We start from the raw sequence: 16,088 nt of genomic DNA on the forward strand, positions 1-16,088 counted from the left end.
TCCCCTGGATGGGCAGCAAAGGGGAAGGTTGCCTTTCTCCGCACGGGAAATGCATGCGGCATCCCCGAGATAGTATAACTGTCACACGGATATAACGGCGATTGGACATGGTAGCAGAATGACACATTTTACTTCACATTCCCACGGATTTACCTGGCCAGAACACATGTCTATGCCCGAGGTGACAGGTGCTCCCACCCAGTCAGTGCGAGTGCCAGGGCTCCAAATGGTCCTCCTCCGAAACCAATGCCAGGGCTGTCCGCGCTCCTCTTTCTTGTACTCTGCAGATTGAACGACGCCTTGGTGGCAGCCCACATGTAATGGCGAGACAGACACGACGAACAGATGGCAAGCAGTGGGGCAGTTCAGAGTCAGGACGAGCCAGTCGATACAAGGAGAAGTGAGCTTGTCGTGGTCAAGGGCTTGTCGCGACTCGAACAACAGCTTCGGCAATCGGAGGCAACGGCCCGCGTTGAGTCAAGGGCGCCTAAAGCCACAAGCCCGAGTGGCGACTCCGAGACGCGGTCACGCCTTGTTCCCGTCTTCCACCACCTCCTCTCTCCCCGTACACTCCGTCAGGCTCTGCTAGTACTCCCACAGGCCAGCCGCATCATCTTGTCTCTGCGCCACTGTCAAAATGGACGATTCAACAATAGTCGAGGAAGAGGACTCGAAGCAGTTCGACTCCGTTCACGGAGGCAACGATGACGACAACCAACCAGACCCAGACGAACCTCTCATGATGGATGCAGGGAACGGGAGAGTGTGGCTGGTGAAGGTGAGCCGTCTGTTATTATCTGAGGCTCAGTCGCATTCCGTATCCCCATACAATAAGCCCCTCCATCGCTGCGTAGAATAGCTTCTCTAAACCGTCCCCCAACCCTTTTACTCCATACTGAAAGCCTCCGAGATACCCAAACACTTGATGGAACGTTGGTCCGCCGTCGATGAAGAAGGCGTGCACCTGGCTACGATCCGTGTCTACCAAAACGTAGACACGTCCAGCGGCCACAAGCCGCGCATCATGCTCGTCCTCCCCCGAACGCGCCCGGGAACGGCCCGGAGGAGTACGAGATGGACATGCAGAACGAGAACGTGGAGAACGAGATCGTCGTCGCCGAGCGCGAGAAGGAGCCGGGCACGACCTCGCGTGCACGGACGACGATCCTCACCGGACGCGTCAAGCACAAGTGCAACCTCCGGCCGCGCTTCACGGACCAGTACCGGCAGCGGCTCAAGGCCAGGACGACGCTCGCGAACACGCCCGCGCGGACGACGCAACGGATCGAGGATGCGGTCTCGGGCGGGCGGGGAGACATCAACCGGCTGGCGAGTGGTGCGACGTCGCATGCGGGCTTCAACATCTTCGTACGTCTCCCTTTCGCTCTGTTGTTCCACGGCGGCATTAGTATTTTCTATGCGGTTTCTGTGAGGATGTCAGTCTGCACGAGAGGATCATGGTGGTTTCTTGCCTTTTGTACCGATTGACATCCTTCGTCATGTCGTCAACCTCAGCCGAGGCAACGGCCCACTCCCCGCCCTCATTCCCTTTTGAAATCCGCTTGCCACATTCCCCGTGACTGCGATGCGTTTACTCGTTCGCTGCAACCCCTTACCTGTTCTTGGCTGACTGTATGCCGCGCAGAAAACGAAAGGCAAGACCGCCAAGGGCCAGTTCGAGCGCATGGCGCGTATGCCGCGCGACCAACTCCTCGACGAGCTCTTCCGCGCCTTCCAGGAGCGCGAGCGGTGGCCGATCCGCGTGCTCCGCGAGCGCACGCAGCAACCCGAGGCGTACCTCAAGGAGGTCCTCTCCGAGGTCGCCTTCCTGCACCGCAGCGGCGAGCACAACGGCAACTGGGAGCTCATGGCGAACTTCAAGGGCGAGGGGGTGAGTGCGCTTCCGTGCCGTGCTTCTCGAGCGCGTCCGACGGCGTGCGCTTGTGCTTGCAGATCAAGGCGGAGGACGTGCCTGCGGGCCCGAGCAGCGTCAAGATGGAGGACATCAAGATGGAGGGCGAGGAGGACGAAGACGACGACGACGACGACGACGACGACGACGACGATGACGATGACGATGACATGGAGGAGGTTTCATGACGATGCTGCGTATGTTTTCTCCCTTCATGGACCTTTGCTTTTCGTACGCTGTATTTATATGTCGAGTCTATCGCAATGCACATCCTTTCCCTTCCGAAGCCGTCCGAGCGAGGCCTACACAAATCTACCTGATTAGTTGTATACCCCGCCCCTTCCACGGTTGTCCGATGTCGGCAGCAGCCTGAACGTTCCTGAGAACTCGTCTGCCCTACTCATATTCTATGCTGAGAACCGGTTGCGTGACGGCGGATGACGCAGCGCTGCCCGTGGGGCCGTGGGTCCCGCCCCAGCTTCCCAACCACCATCTCGTGCACGTCCCTCCCCCTCCCCCCTTCTCTCTCCCAGCCCCCACCACGATGGCAGGCAAAGTCGACCTCCTCATCCTCGGCGCCGGCTGGACCTCCACCTTCCTCGCCCCGCTCTGCGCCTCCCGCGGCGTCTCCCACGCGGCGACGACGCGCACCGGCCGCGACGGCACGCTCCCGTTCGACTTCGACCCCGCCTCGGACGCGCCCGCGCCGTTCCGCGCGCTGCCCGCCGCGCGCGCGGTGCTCGTCGCGTTCCCGCTGCGCACGCCGGGCGCGGCGGCGCGGCTCGTGCGGCTCTACCGCGCGACGCACGGGGACGCGGGGCCGGAGACGCTGTTCGTCGCGCTGGGCTCGACGGGGATATGGGACGTGAGTGCTCGCTTGAGTTTTTGGGTGTTTGGGTGCTTCGTTCGGCGGGGTGTTACGCGGGTGCGGAGGGGAGGGGCCGCTCTAGGTTCTTTCCGCGTCTCCTTCGAGAGCGGGTCGGATAAGTAGGCTTTTGAAGGGCGAGGGGGTGCGCGTGTGGTTTCAGGGCTGTAGACGGCGAGCGACGTCCGCAGCGTCTCGCGCACCGTCGCTCGTCGCAGCAGCCCTGCGCGTACACTGTACCGCACACGTCTCTGTCATCGACGCGCGGCGCGGCGCTGGGGACGTTGAGCGGACGCACTGCACATCGGATTCGCAGCAGCGGCACGATTCTCGCCGACACATGCTGAATATCAATCGTGACCAACATCTGACGCCTTCCCAACCCACGTTCGCAGGGGAGCCCGACGATGCAGCCCGACGCCTTCGCGTGGACGGACCGCCACTCGCCCGTGGACCCGACGAACGCGCGCGCCGCCGCGGAAGACGAGCTCCTCGCGCTCTCGCCCGGGACCGCGCGGACGACGGTGCTCGACCTGAGCGGGCTCTGGGGCGGCGCGCGCCAGCCGCGCAGCTGGGTCGCGCGCGTCGCGGCGAGCAAGGACGCGCTGCGGGCCAAGGTGCGCGCATCTCTTCCCCAGGGCACATCACACACGGCACAGTACAGTCGCGCGCGGCACCTTAAGTGCGTTTCGAGAGGGGGCTCCGAGTGACGAAGGTCCAGATCTGGAGGGTGCGCGCGGAGCCCACCCGCCCCGCGCGCGCCCCGACCTGGGACGACGAAAGTCCGCTCGTCACGCTCGCTCGCTGACCCGAGCCCCCCTTGTTTCCGCCGCGCAGGGCAGCATCCACATGGTGCACGGGCTCGACGTCGCGCGCGCGGTGCTCGCCGTGGCCGCGCACCCGGAGCGCGCCGCGGGCCAGCGGTGGCTCCTCACGGACACGCACGTCTACGACTGGTGGGACTGGGCGGCGGGCTGGGGCTCGGAGGAGCAGCAGCGGTGGGTGCAGGAGCTCATGGACGAGGCCGGGGTGCGCGCGCTGCCGCGGCCGCCGGAGATGCTCGGGCGGGCGATGGACAGCGTCGAGTTCTGGCGCACGTTCGGGCTCGCGCCTCTCAAGGGGCGGCTGGGCGAGGATTGAACGTTGAAGGCGGGGATAGGTGGGACGTTGCGTACTGGAGAATCGGTGCGAATCGTTACACAGCCTGCGTGGGTAGTTAGCATTTAGACGAGTCTGGGTCTCAAACAAACGTGCCGCAGCTGAATCGTCAGCGAGGCAGCAGTGGTCAAACTCAGCCCACCGAGAGAGCACTGACGATGCGCATGACGTTCGTGTGGTCAGTGCCGTAACTGTGCAGCGTCTTCTCCCCGCCGACGCCGAGCTATGCCTCAACGGCATCCGGAACGGCACTCGCGCTCCCAGCGTTCCGAGCAGTCGGGGACCGGGCAGGAGGAGACTGAGGAAGACGAAAACGGATGGAGATTGCGGACTAGGATCTGCGGCTACAAGGGGGGCTATGGAGTACAACCCGAGGCTGCCTGCGTTGGTGGTGTGGCGCACGCCGGGGCCTCGAGGCGGTGTGGTGGAAGCATCTAGGCTGGAGTCCGAGAACGCGTCAGGCTCAGCGTCGGCGGCTCCGAGTCAAACGGCAGAACGACATCGACTCACACGAGGCGTAGTCCCCGACTCACTGCTGGGCGGGGTGCGCGTGCGGGTGTGGGGTCTTCTTCGGTGTCTTGTACGGCGCGCGCTCGTACGCGTTCGGCTCCGAGTCGCTGTCCTCGAGCTCGTGCACGACGCCGCTGCCGGACGGGTCGCGTGCGGCGGAGCCGTGTTCGCCATGGCTGTGGTCGTGGTCGTGGTCGCCGTGGTCGTGGTCGTTGCAGCGGCGGCGGGCGCGGCCGTCGTCGGCGTCCGAGTCCGAGTCCGAGTCGCTCGACTCGTCCGAGGAGGACTCGTCGAACTCGCGGGGTTTGTGGTATATGCAGCAGACTGTGCGAGGAGCCGTCGTGGGTGCAGTTCGATGCGCATATACGAGGATGGAGGGGGAGAGCGAGGGGCGTATCAGACATGACTTCGCATGGCATGAAGGGTGAGTACGCACTCTTTGACTTCTTCTTCCCCGCGCCCTCGTTGTCCACTACATCCTCCCTCCACACGACTCTCTGCCTGTGCCGCGTCGCGCCCCGGAGCCGCAGAGCGCCGACGGGCGCAGGCTCCACGTCTCCCTCGTCCTCTTCTCGTGGCTGGTTGTCGTGGACGATGATCGTGCGGGATCCGTCAGGTGTGGGGACTGCGCCGGGTCTGCGGGCTTGTCGGGTGGCCATTGTGTGAGGGAGCGCAGAGGGGGTACGGGAGGAGATGGTGGGTGGTGGAGAGGTGTGGATGAGCTCCGAAAGCGCGCCTCGCAAAGACGCTCGAACGACGTCACGAGTCTGGGCCACGCTAAGTATTCAATACAGCTGCGGTCCTTGTTTTGTGAGCGACCACAACGGCTCAAACTACAATGACCAAAGGATTCTTGTGCAGTTCGTTCAGAAGGTGACAATTCAAGTGTGTAGCAACACAATAAAAGATGTATTGCACAAGGTAGTACAACACGCAGGTATGATAAGAATACAACACAGTGCGTCCACGTCCGTATCGGTACACGACCCACAAAGATTAGCGAATACAAAAAGCGGTAAAAGCCACCATAATGAACGACTCTCTAACATTCTGCGCTCTAAATCCTCTCTCTCTAAGACTTTAAAATTTAACGTTTACACTCACGCCGTCTTCGGGCCCAGGATCGCGCCCGCGGTCTGGTCGCGGACGCCCTTCACGAACTGGTACGCGTCCGTGCCGCCGGTGCCCTTGGGCACGCCCGCCTCCGCCGGCGCCGCCGCGCCCTGCGCCTGGCGCGCGGGGATGATGATGTAGAGCGCGACGATCCGCACGTGCTCGTCGCGGAACTCCTTGAGCGCGGTCACCGCCTCGTCGTACGCCGCGCGGAGCGCGTCGTCGTCCGCGGCCTCGACGAGGTGCCGCAGCGGGCGCGGGTTCGCGTGCAGGTGCCGGAGGAACGCGCGGTGGTGGCGCGGCATGTACTTCTGCATCCGCGTCAGGAACGGCGTCGGGCCCGGCGCGGGCGCGGGCGCGGGGAGGGGCGCGAGGACCCCGACCGACTTCTTGACCGCGAGGGCGGGCGTGGACCGCTCGGAGTCGGAGTCGGACGCGCGCCGGAACTGGGGCGTGAGGCGCGCGGGGACGGTCAGCGGGGTTGAGGGCGCGGAGGAGTCGGAGGAGGACGAGTCGGAGGAGGCGGAGGAGGACTTGCGGAGGAGCGGCGGGAGCGCGGGCGGGGTCGCGGGCTGGCGCGCGGCGGCGACGGCGGCGAGGTCGGCCTTGAAGTTCGAGTGCGAGTAGCGGTCGACGCCGAGGAAGATGTCGAGCGCGTGGATCATCGAGCTCTGGCCGGCGCTCGGGCCCGAGAGCTCGGTGGGCTCCTTCAGGGTGGGGTCGAGCTCGAGGCCGTCGAAGACCCACCTGCGCCCGCGGGTGTCCGAGTCGCAGCCGCGGAACCAGGGGCGGATCTCGTTGTAGAACACGCTGGGGTCGCACCCGTCCCGGACGGCGCCGAGCAGCTGCCGGCAGTGGCGAACGACGCCTGCGAGCTCGGTGAGGTACGACGTGATGCGGCGGTGGGCGATCGCGTCGTTGACGAAGGCCTCGTCCATGATCACGCGCATGAGCGAGAGCGCCTCGACGCCGCGGAGCTCGATGCGGGCCGAGGAGAGGTAGAACTCCTCCTCGTCGCGCGAGCCGGTGAAGAGCGTGTTGCAGCGCAGGTTGTAGAGCTCGTCCTTGGGCACGAAGTGGCCGTCGGCCGCGGGCGCGGTCTTGAACGCCCAGTTGTAGAGCACGTCGTCCGAGTACGTGAGCACAGGCGGGAGCTGGAGCTGGGCGCAGACCTGGAGGAGCGGCACCGTGACGGGGGCGGGGATGTGGATGCTCATCTCCGAGACCGGGGTGGTGTGCACGTAGAAGTGCATGATCCAGGCGAGCACGCAGTGCGCGCGACGGAGAAGGATCTCTGACGTCTTGATCGCCTCGGTAGAGAGGATGGGTAGCTGCGAGCGAAGCGTCAGATTTGCGCCTGGAAGGACCATCAAGGGGGTGTCCGTACCTTACGGACCGAGGTCCGCCAGCGCGCCGAACGCTCTTCGTCATCTTGCGAAAGACCGGGTTTGTCAGCGAGCTCGAGCTTGCTGCTGATGGCGTCGTCGAGCGTGGCCTCCCAGAGCTCCCATGCGGTGGGCAGACGGGCGATCGGTGGCTGAGGGGGCATGAAGCCCGTGCGTGTGTCGACGTCGAAGTCGTGGGCCGCGAGGGTGGACATGTCGGGCGTGCCAGCCGCGGCGGGCACGAAGACATCAGGGCGCTGGAGGCTGAGGAAGTGGTTGACGGGAAGGGACTGCATTTTGAAGGAGGCTGGCGGTTTTCAAACAGGACGTTGGCCGAGGAATGTAGGCGGGCGTAGGCGAAGGTGCGTTTGGCGTGGACGGTGACGGTTGCGGTGACAATGAAGAGGCGGTTGAAAGGATGAAGGGAGAATCGAGAGACGTCCTCCAATGGCGGATGGTGGCTTGGCCGGATCTTAAGTACCACAGCCGCTGACTGGGCACCATCTCCGGTTGCGATGACATGGCGCGAGCGCCCGAGCAATCTGGCGGGAGCAAGAGCCTGGCCCTGGCCCCGAGACTTTCCGCCTTCCGCTCCGCGTTCTCCCCGCGGCCCCTTTCGGCCCATCCGCCCCGGCGTCCGCAGCGCCCGGCGCTTCTGCTGCTGCCGTCATTCCTCTCGCCACCGGGTGCGCTGCGTTAACCCCCTCCCCACCGCTGCATGGCCCACGGCCACCGCTGGGCTCCGCCCTCCTGTGTCTCTGCGTCTCAGCGGCGCAAGCCGTTCCAACGCCGTTCCGACAGCGGGACGCACAGCACACGCGCGCCCCGCTGGCCGCTACGTAACGTTCGAACGGAAGACCCTATAGGAGGCATAATCGGTCAATAAACATTCATTCAAGCGTCGAACAAACCGCTCCGACAGCAGCTGTGCACACGCCGAAGCGTGCGTTGTGGCGTGGAAGCGCAGCCGCCAACGGCGAGGTTTCACCTTCCGCCCGTCCCCGCCTGAGGCTGGAATGAAACAATGGAACCGCTCGCGGTCCAAGACGTCTCTTGCGCGAATGCCGGCCTCGTCGTTCAGCCGCCGCTTTCAGGATGAGCGCACGCAGGGCGCGTCGCGCGCGATGATTGAGTGGATAGCGGGCCATCGCGGCGGTCTGCGCAACTGTGTGAGCATCGGCGAGTGGGGTAGCTTTGGATGAGGGGCGCGCGGAGGAGGGGGTGGATGTGTGAGCGAGGCTTGGCGAGACGAAACTAGGACCCCCGGAGCGGTTCACCTGCGGGTATTGCCCGGCAGACACTCACCACCTCGTTTTCCGAGGGTGCCCGGATGGCGAGTGTAACCATTGTGCACAGGGATGGCGATTCGCAAACGCAGCGCCCCTGGTGGCGTATTGGCGCGAAGAGGTGGGCGTGCGTTCAAGGTTGCTAAGCATGTCCGTTTAATGACGCCAGCGAACGCGTCGAGCGATCCCAGCTTCTTGCCTGATACGTGAGAGCAAGTCAACCATGGGTGCTTCGGGAGGATCTCCGAGACTTGCGGGCGGCCTTTGGCTCCTTCGTATGCCGAAAGTCTGCCTAGGGGAGAGTACTTTGGCTTGCTCTTGGCCGCGCACGAGTGGGCGGGAAAACAAAGCAAAGGTGGCGAATGGTCCAGTCCAGGAACGTGGGTCAACCACTAGGGCCGCACTCCGTCGAGAGTCGTCTGGGCAGATCAAAGCGACTGAGGGCTCGTTGAGCGCACTTAGGATCCATCGGTGATAGTCTGATGGAAAGCTCACCTTCAACTCAACCCGGAACGGAGAGCTCTTCTCGATCCCCACAGCGGCGCCTCTGGAGTCCTTCGCATGACATGAGACCCTGCGCATGTGCGCCGCGCGCGGTACTAACACGTCACAACATCTTCCGAGGTGCGGCGATTGCGAACGCTGCGCCAACTTTAGCGGCGGCGAGAAGATCGGAGAGCGCGGCGGCCGCCGTCCTCGGTGACCAGCGCCGAATTGTGTCCTGACGGCTCCACAACCGTAAGCGTAGTCGTTCGGCTTGTGAACACCGCAGGTTGTTTCCACCGCTGTCAAAGGTCGAAGAGTCGTCGAAACTCCAGATCCCGTAAGGCCCTGACGAACGGGGACCCCACGGGGCTTTTGCGCGATGAGAATAAGGATAGGGATATGATAGGGTTGCGCGACGAGTATGGAGGGAGGTCAGGTAGAGGGGGACCCCTTGAGGTTCCTTGTCTTGGCCGCGTCGCGTTTTCCGTCAAGACTTACCTTGAGGTCGGTGCCCACACAACTGCGGCCAGATTAGAAGCACCATCCCAGAGAGCGGCAACCTTGCAGCCCGCTTGCGTGGTGCGCGTCAGGAGGTCCGCTGGGAGGAGAGTCGAGACAGGCCTCAGACTACGTGGTGCGCGAGATACGCAGCTGCTTGATGGGCGCCGACTGTGCACTGCAGGCGCGGGCGGAGCGCGACAAGTGACGACATACTGGGCGCCCCCCGATAGAGAGGTGAAGCTTTGAAGCTGTGAAGCGTGAAGGCCGCATGGGGCCGCGCAGAGGCGTCGTCCGCAATAGGCGTAGCTAGATGTCGAGAGTGCAGGAGAGGCTCGCCAGTGCGCGGTGAAAGTGGCAAGGTCGCAGAACTTGCTCGGCATGCTTCAAGTTATCCGGCTTGAAATGCACATAACGGCGCGTCCAGGTGCTTGGGTGAGCGTGGCTTCGGAGAGGCGGCACTCGAGGACGGAGAGCTTCGGGAGGAAGGAGGCAGGCTCTTGCCGCGTGCCAGCTTACGAACCTGCAGGCGGTGTCTGTCGATCGTGCTTGACCGCCGGCAGAGTCGCCGACTGGGACCGTCCTGGTTGTTCCGACAGTGGGCTTCATTACGAGTGGACCCTGGGTTCCGCATTCAACGTTAATGGGACCCTCTTCGTGCAAGCCGTAAGCGCATCTTAACGCAGCGAAGAAGGTGGATCAGACCAGCACACCGGCTCAGACTTACACGGATAGTGGAACTTCTTATATTTACTGTTTCTCCCCATATTACCATGCGATCGAGAGCATCACGAGCACAGCACAGTCCTCCCTAGCCATAACATCTATATATATCGTCGGCGTCTACACAAATTTGTTCGCCAGGCTCCTCGTCTCCTTCAGCACCTTGAGCTTCGCCGCGATGTCGTCGAGCGGGAGGGTCTCTGTGCGCGCCTTCGTGCCGACATCGTCGCGGTTGCGCACGTTGACCGAGCGTGTGTCGAGCTCATCCTGGCCGACGACTATAAACCGCAAAGAGTCAGCACTTCGCCTCGTGCCTGACAGGGACAAAGAAAAACCAAAACGCACCAAGGATGAAGTTGTACTGCGCGATCTCGCCGTTCCGAACCTTCTTCGGGAGTGTGTTCTCGCCGTTGTCGACGTCGACAAAGAGGCCGAGCTTGGTGAGCGTGTCCGCGACCTCGGACGCGTACTCCTTGTATGGTGCCGCGACGGGGACGACGAGCACCTGGCGCGGGCTCAGCCAGAACGGCCACTTGCCGGCAAAGTGCTCGGTAACGATCGCGATGAACCGCTCGAGGGAGCCGAGGATCGCGCGGTGGATGATCACCGGGCGCGACGGCGCCGCGTCCGCGGCCTCGTCCGCGGAGCGGTATTTGAGGTTGAACCGCTGGGGCAGCTGGAAGTCGAGCTGGATCGTCGCGCACTGGAACGAACGCCTGAGGGCGTCCCGGATCTTGATGTCGATCTTGGGTCCGTAGAACGCACCGTCGCCGGGGTTCAGCTCCCATTTGCCTGGGTGGGCCTTGTCGAGAGCGCGAGTAAGTTGCTGTGAGTGGGTAAGGTTAGGGTTTAGAGCGGAATGGAAGAACACAGATTGAGTACTGACAGCCTCAGCCTCGTTCCATGTCTCCAGCTCGCCGAGGAAGTTATCGGGACGGGTGGAAAGTTCAAGCTGGAAATCGAAGCCACACATGCCGTAGATGTGTTCCATGAAGTCGAACATATTCGCAAGCTCTTCTTCAATCTATGAACCGGTCAGTATTCGCCGATGTGTTCACGGTCGATAATCTTACTTGCGAAGGCAAGCAGAAGATGTGTGTGTCGTCCTGGGCGAATCTCCGCACGCGCGTGAGGCCAGTGAGGGCACCCGACGCCTCATTCCTGTGCAGGACACCGAACTCGGCCATACGGATGGGCAGCTCCTTGTAACTGCGATCGCGCGAGTCGAAGATGAGACAGTGGCCAGGGCAGTTCATGGGTTTCAGCCCCCACATCTCCTTCTCGACGTTGAGTGTAAACATGTCGTCTTTGTAGTTCTGCCAATGACCTGACTGCTCCCATAGCTTCGAATGGAACATTTGGGGAGATGACTGCATGCGCATGAGTCACAAGAGTGAACAGGAGAGTTGAAGCGAGCTCACCTTCTTGATAACCGCGTTTGAAGTATTCTGACCGCATCAGCTCCAGGAGCGTGTTATAGATACGCGTTCCGTGCGGGAGGAAGAAACAGCTTCCAGGGCTGGCGTCGTGGAAGAAGAACAGCTCTTGCTCCTGTGCTGGGGATGAGGCGAGCGCCCGATCGGAAAGGATGTTCACGCACCTTTCCAATCTTTCGGTGATCACGACGAGCAGCCTCCTCCAGGAACGCTTTGTACTCCGTCATTTGTTTCTTGTCGGGGAATGAGATGCCATATACTCGCTGGAGAGATTCGTTGTTGGAGTCTCCAAGGAAGTACGAGGCGGAGTTCTGTCGAGCAGTGAGCTATGAACAAGACGCAACATGCTGGATGCCCGAACCTTTGTGACCATGAACGACTTGATTTTGCCGGTATGGGGGATATGCGGGCCAACGCAGAGATCGATCATAGGCCCGCAACGATATACGGTCGTCGACGTGCCATCGGGAATCTTGGACTCGATGAGGTACTTTTTGTACTTGTTGTACCCAAAGAGCTCAAGGAGGGTCTCCTTGGGCACCACCAGCCGCTCGAACTTCTGCTTCTCCTTGATCGCCAGCTCAGCGTTCTTCTCGAGCGCGGGGTAGTCGGAGCTCATGACTGGCCGGTCCTCGATGCCCATCTCGTAGAAGAACCCGTCTTCTGTAGGAGGGCCGAGGCAGAGGTGGCAGCCATAGTGCTGCTCAGCAGCCTCGCCAAGGACGTGCGCGGACGAGTGCCAGAAGACCTTCTTGCCTGAGGGAGCCAGAGGTGCTCGTGACCCGGCACGCGCATATAGTCAGGTACGGACGTACCTTCCGGGTGCTCAAAGTCCAGAATCTCCAGCGAGCAAGACTTCTCCAGCGGACGCTCCAAATCCCACAGCTCTCCGTCGACCTAGAACACGCATTTTCAGCACTGACACGTATCTCGGGACCTGTGCGTCAAAACCTCGGTCGGTCGCGGCCTTCCTCCTCCGTCTGCCGGTGAAAAGACACGCAGATGAGCCCTCTTTTTCCCGTCGGACGGCCGCCGGCCGCCGCTGCCACGTCGTGTGCTCCTTTCTCGTCCGACCGAGTTTTGTTGTTCCCGACGCCCCGACGCACGACAAGAAGGGTAGGCTCACTTTGGCGATGACAGCGCGGTCGGCGAGACCCTGCGAGATCTGCTTCGCGACCGTCATGGGGCTCGTGTCCCAGGACGTGCCCTGGCGCTGCGACCCGTCGAGCATGGTGATCGCAATCTCCTGGCGGGGTTGGTCTGCGCGCCCAAGTTCGTCAGCGACGCTCGCAGGCTCGAGGACAGGCCGAGGGCGCACGCACTCTTCACCCACTCGTCAGACTCCGCCTTGAGCTTGTCAAAGATTTTGATGCGGTGCGCGAAGAACTCGGGCGGCGGGTCCATCTGGACGACGAGGGACGCATGGAGGGTGAGCGGGAAGACGAGCGGAGGGCGGGTTCCGCGCCACGTACCTTGAGCGGGTGGGTGGACGCGGCCTCGGCCTTCTTCTTGTCCTTGCCCTTCTTCGCTGGGGCGTCCTTGTGGGCCGCGTCGAGCGCGGGCAGCTGCGCGGGCTGGGATGTAGAGTGGACCGGGGTCGCCATAGAGCGGGTCTGTGCGTGAGTAGAGGAGTGGGGGTGGGGGTGCGAGTGCGAGTGCGAGCAGAAACGGACGAGCACGGAGGCGGGCGGTGGAGGATTCGGACGAGGAAGGAGAGGAGCACGGGCGCACAGCGAGCGAGGCAGGGCCCGCAATCGATGCATTCGAAGCCCGTCGTTGGGAGTCACGTTGAGTCCCAACGATGCACATCGTGATCACCTCCGCGGGCGGGCCGGCTGCAGCGGCCAATCTAATCGCACGCGAGATAGCCGCGGCGGGCGCTGCCTCGACGACTTGAAAGCCTTCCAATACGGTTCATGTATGTCTATCATCAGCAGCTCTCGCCTGAACGTTGAACGTTGAACGTTGAACGTGAACGCCGGTTGATATGAGTAAGTACGAATAATCTCCAATATATTCAAGTGACATCGAATTGGCGGTTTCAACTTCAAAAACGCAAGTACAAGTACAGCACGGTGCGCATGGCTTCACCTCCCCTCTTGCGAGCACCGACAGTGCGATCTCAACGCGCCGAAGCCTCCCGCCAGCGCAACGCCGCCGGCATCTTGAAGTCGCAGACCACCTCCAGCAACGCCTTCTTCCCCGCCGGGATCCCACACACCCACTCGTACAGTCCCTCCTTCTCCGCGCTCTTCCCATCCTCCCCCTTCGCCCACCGCACCTTCGCGTCCTTCGCGTCGCCCGCGGCCTCGACCGCGACGTCCTCCCCGTCGTGCGCGCGCGCGAGGCCCGCCGGCTCGCGGAGGCTGACGTGGATCTTCGCGGGCTCGTGTCCGAGCGGGAGCGCGTCGCGGACGACGAGCCCGTCCACGTCGAACGCGTGCCCGTTGGCGATCGTTGTCGTGACCGTGCGCGTCGTCGTCTTCGACCGCTCCGCGAACGCGTGCGGGGGCTCGAGCGCGGTGCGCGGGCGCGGTACGACACGTGGAGCGCGTGTCCACCCGAGAACGCAGCTGAAGCTCTGGCTGACGCCGATGAGCTGCACGCGTCGTCCGTCCGTCAGTGAGTTGAACGCTGGACAGGGGAGAGAAACGCACCCCAGAGAGGTCTTGGTGACGAACCCGTCGTCCATGAAGACGCTCACGGGCCCAGCGAGCAGCTCGTACTCGCTCGTGTTCTCGACCCGGCCCTCGATGAACACCGCCGCTGTCTCGCGCGGGACGCACACGTAGTTGAGCGCGGCCTTGAATTCGAGCGTCGCGATCACGACCCTGTGCGCGAGCCCGTCGCTCGGGAACAGCGCCTTGCCTTCGACGCGGTAAGCGAGCGAGAGCGGGCTCCGGTCGAGCACCGTGCCGGCTGTCGCGTCCGCGTCAGCCGTGGCCTGCCCGCGCTTCGTCGTCCAAGTCGTCCTGGGGGCTGTGGGTGGAGTTGTTGGAGAGTTTGGGCAGAGGAACGAGGTGCTACGGCTCTTCGAGCAGCGCCGGCGAGAGCGCGAGATTGAGACTGAGCAGGGGCAGCGGCGATAGTCCGAGCCAGAGCATGGGCAGCCCCCATCTGAGGCAGGTCAAGTGCAGCTCCAAACATGAATCCCCCGCTGCCGACGAACGGGCCTGTTTCGGAGTGGATCGCGATGAGCCTGTAAGGGTCGATGGAAGGCACTGAGAGGCTTTTCCCGGCCTGGGAGGTAGCAGTACTCAGAGTGAGGACGGTGTCTGAGCAGTCTTCGCCCGTGCTTTGTCTGATGTTGGCGCAGTAAACCAGGGAGGCGTCGGGGGACGTCTCGCCTTCCAAGGTCTTTGCATGAAGGTCGTAAGAGGGCTTCCAGGACACGCCACTGACGACTAAAAAGATCAAAATATCATGAGCGGGCGAGAGAAGGGTATAGAGGTGGATCGGATACTACGATACGTCAACTGGAACTCCATTTTGCACTCGCGACTCGCAAAGACGACAGCGGTAATGACGACGGCGGTCTCGCCCTTGTACGTGTTCTCGAGCAACCACAACTCAGTGCTCACGCTCAATCACATCGATCTGTTCTGCGAGCTGTAGAATGGCATTCACGGCGTCCCGTCTTCGCTGGACCAGACCATCCATGAAGGCGAGGTGCGCCTCCTTATCCTCCCCACACCTGATGTTACTGGTAGCGTCGTTGAGCATGTCAATCTCCTGGTTTCAAAGCGTGCGGTCGGCCTCGAGCACTTTCTTCTTGGAGGCGAGCTTCTTCACGCCCTCGGCGTTCCTGCTGACCGTGTTCCCGGGGACCCATGTGAGGGCTCTCGCGCAGGGGATGTTGAACACGCGCGCATGTTGACCGAGGCCGTGAATGCGGGGGGACTCGGCGTCGATTTGACTGGAGATATTTTTGATCTCGATGACGTTCCGTCCACTCTGCAGAACGAATAAGTCGGGCCCTTGCTAGTAGAGCGTAAGGCGCATGAACTCGCCTGGAGATCCACGTTGAAAGCGCGCGTAATTTCTGCGGTTGACGACTGGAAAATGCATCAGTAATTCCGCGATTGCCTGGTTCTGTCTGGTTCTGCCTGAGAAAGCGAATCAGACAGAACCAGGCAAGACGGAAAATTTCAGGCAGGGTTTCGGGGGACGCTATTCCAGACCGGATCAGACACCAAAACCAGGCAACCAGGAGTTCAGACACACGACCGGGAGACTGTAATCCCAGGTCGTTGTTGCAGGTTGATTACGACACACAGCAAACCGATCCGTTTAGAAAACAAAACAATGCAATTTCTAGTACGATAGGACAATAACCAGGGTGTATACACTCGTGGCGCACGCGGCGCCGGCGCGCCAGCATCCCTCATCGTCGTCGGCATGCTCGCCGGGCGCGGCGCTCGCAGCCGTGTGGGCCAGTGGCCGGCGTGCCCGTGCCCGTCGTCATCGTTGATGCGCTCGCCGTACGCTACCAGCGCGCGGTACTTGCCCGCACCCTCGTCTTGTTGTCCTTCTCCCTCCCGCAGCGCGTGCCCGCGTTACGGCGTCGCGGCGGCGTACGCGAACGGGATCCCGAATCGGGGCTGCACGCGCGCAGGCCATTCGGGTGTTCGGGTCGGAGGGAGCGCGGTGTCTGGGCACGTACACGTCAGTCTGCGCGGAAGGCTGAGAGACGCCCGGGTGTGTGTCAGGCTGGTG

At 62.5% G+C, this 16,088-nt stretch overlaps 6 protein-coding genes across 6 annotated transcripts; 2 read left to right on the top strand and 4 right to left on the bottom strand.

The window, feature by feature from the left end:
- Window positions 1-637: 637 nt before the first annotated feature.
- Window positions 638-2,100, top strand: BXZ73DRAFT_92709 (transcription initiation factor IIF beta subunit; the record flags this gene model as incomplete). Its single annotated transcript, XM_048026459.1, has 5 exons — window positions 638-778; window positions 911-1,030; window positions 1,066-1,368; window positions 1,646-1,891; window positions 1,954-2,100. The coding sequence occupies 5 exons, from the start codon at window positions 638-640 to the stop codon at window positions 2,098-2,100; spliced, it is 957 nt and encodes a 318-aa protein (XP_047872711.1).
- Window positions 2,101-2,456: 356 nt separating this feature from the next.
- BXZ73DRAFT_54669 (uncharacterized protein) lies at window positions 2,457-3,917 on the top strand (the record flags this gene model as incomplete). Its single annotated transcript, XM_048021211.1, has 3 exons — window positions 2,457-2,777; window positions 3,173-3,394; window positions 3,615-3,917. 3 exons carry the CDS (start codon window positions 2,457-2,459, stop codon window positions 3,915-3,917), a joined length of 846 nt encoding a protein of 281 aa, XP_047872712.1.
- A 547-nt stretch (window positions 3,918-4,464) lies between these two features.
- Window positions 4,465-5,104, bottom strand: BXZ73DRAFT_106377 (phosphatase inhibitor-domain-containing protein; the record flags this gene model as incomplete). The annotated part of the gene is made up of 2 exons (XM_048016612.1): window positions 4,465-4,769; window positions 4,882-5,104. The coding sequence occupies 2 exons, from the start codon at window positions 5,102-5,104 to the stop codon at window positions 4,465-4,467; spliced, it is 528 nt and encodes a 175-aa protein (XP_047872713.1).
- A 441-nt stretch (window positions 5,105-5,545) lies between these two features.
- On the bottom strand, window positions 5,546-7,239 carry BXZ73DRAFT_54676 (Indoleamine 2,3-dioxygenase; the record flags this gene model as incomplete). The annotated part of the gene is made up of 3 exons (XM_048021213.1): window positions 5,546-5,974; window positions 6,149-6,889; window positions 6,946-7,239. 3 exons carry the CDS (start codon window positions 7,237-7,239, stop codon window positions 5,546-5,548), a joined length of 1,464 nt encoding a protein of 487 aa, XP_047872714.1.
- Window positions 7,240-10,056: 2,817 nt separating this feature from the next.
- Window positions 10,057-12,976, bottom strand: BXZ73DRAFT_92713 (threonyl-tRNA synthetase; the record flags this gene model as incomplete). The annotated part of the gene is given in 11 exon segments (XM_048026460.1): window positions 10,057-10,214; window positions 10,282-10,762; window positions 10,823-10,960; window positions 11,010-11,306; window positions 11,326-11,487; window positions 11,537-11,683; window positions 11,734-12,128; window positions 12,188-12,269; window positions 12,499-12,632; window positions 12,695-12,776; window positions 12,845-12,976. 11 exon segments carry the CDS (start codon window positions 12,974-12,976, stop codon window positions 10,057-10,059), a joined length of 2,208 nt encoding a protein of 735 aa, XP_047872715.1.
- A 518-nt stretch (window positions 12,977-13,494) lies between these two features.
- BXZ73DRAFT_92714 (uncharacterized protein) lies at window positions 13,495-15,992 on the bottom strand (the record flags this gene model as incomplete). Its single annotated transcript, XM_048026461.1, has 8 exons — window positions 13,495-13,957; window positions 14,030-14,351; window positions 14,390-14,776; window positions 14,839-14,941; window positions 14,964-15,104; window positions 15,138-15,326; window positions 15,383-15,427; window positions 15,951-15,992. The coding sequence occupies 8 exons, from the start codon at window positions 15,990-15,992 to the stop codon at window positions 13,495-13,497; spliced, it is 1,692 nt and encodes a 563-aa protein (XP_047872716.1).
- Window positions 15,993-16,088: the final 96 nt, after the last annotated feature.

Source organism: Epithele typhae, assembly GCF_022376455.1.
Source record: "Epithele typhae strain CBS 203.58 chromosome Unknown BXZ73scaffold_82, whole genome shotgun sequence".
In the NCBI taxonomy this organism is placed as follows: Eukaryota; Fungi; Basidiomycota; class Agaricomycetes; order Polyporales; family Epitheliaceae; genus Epithele; species Epithele typhae.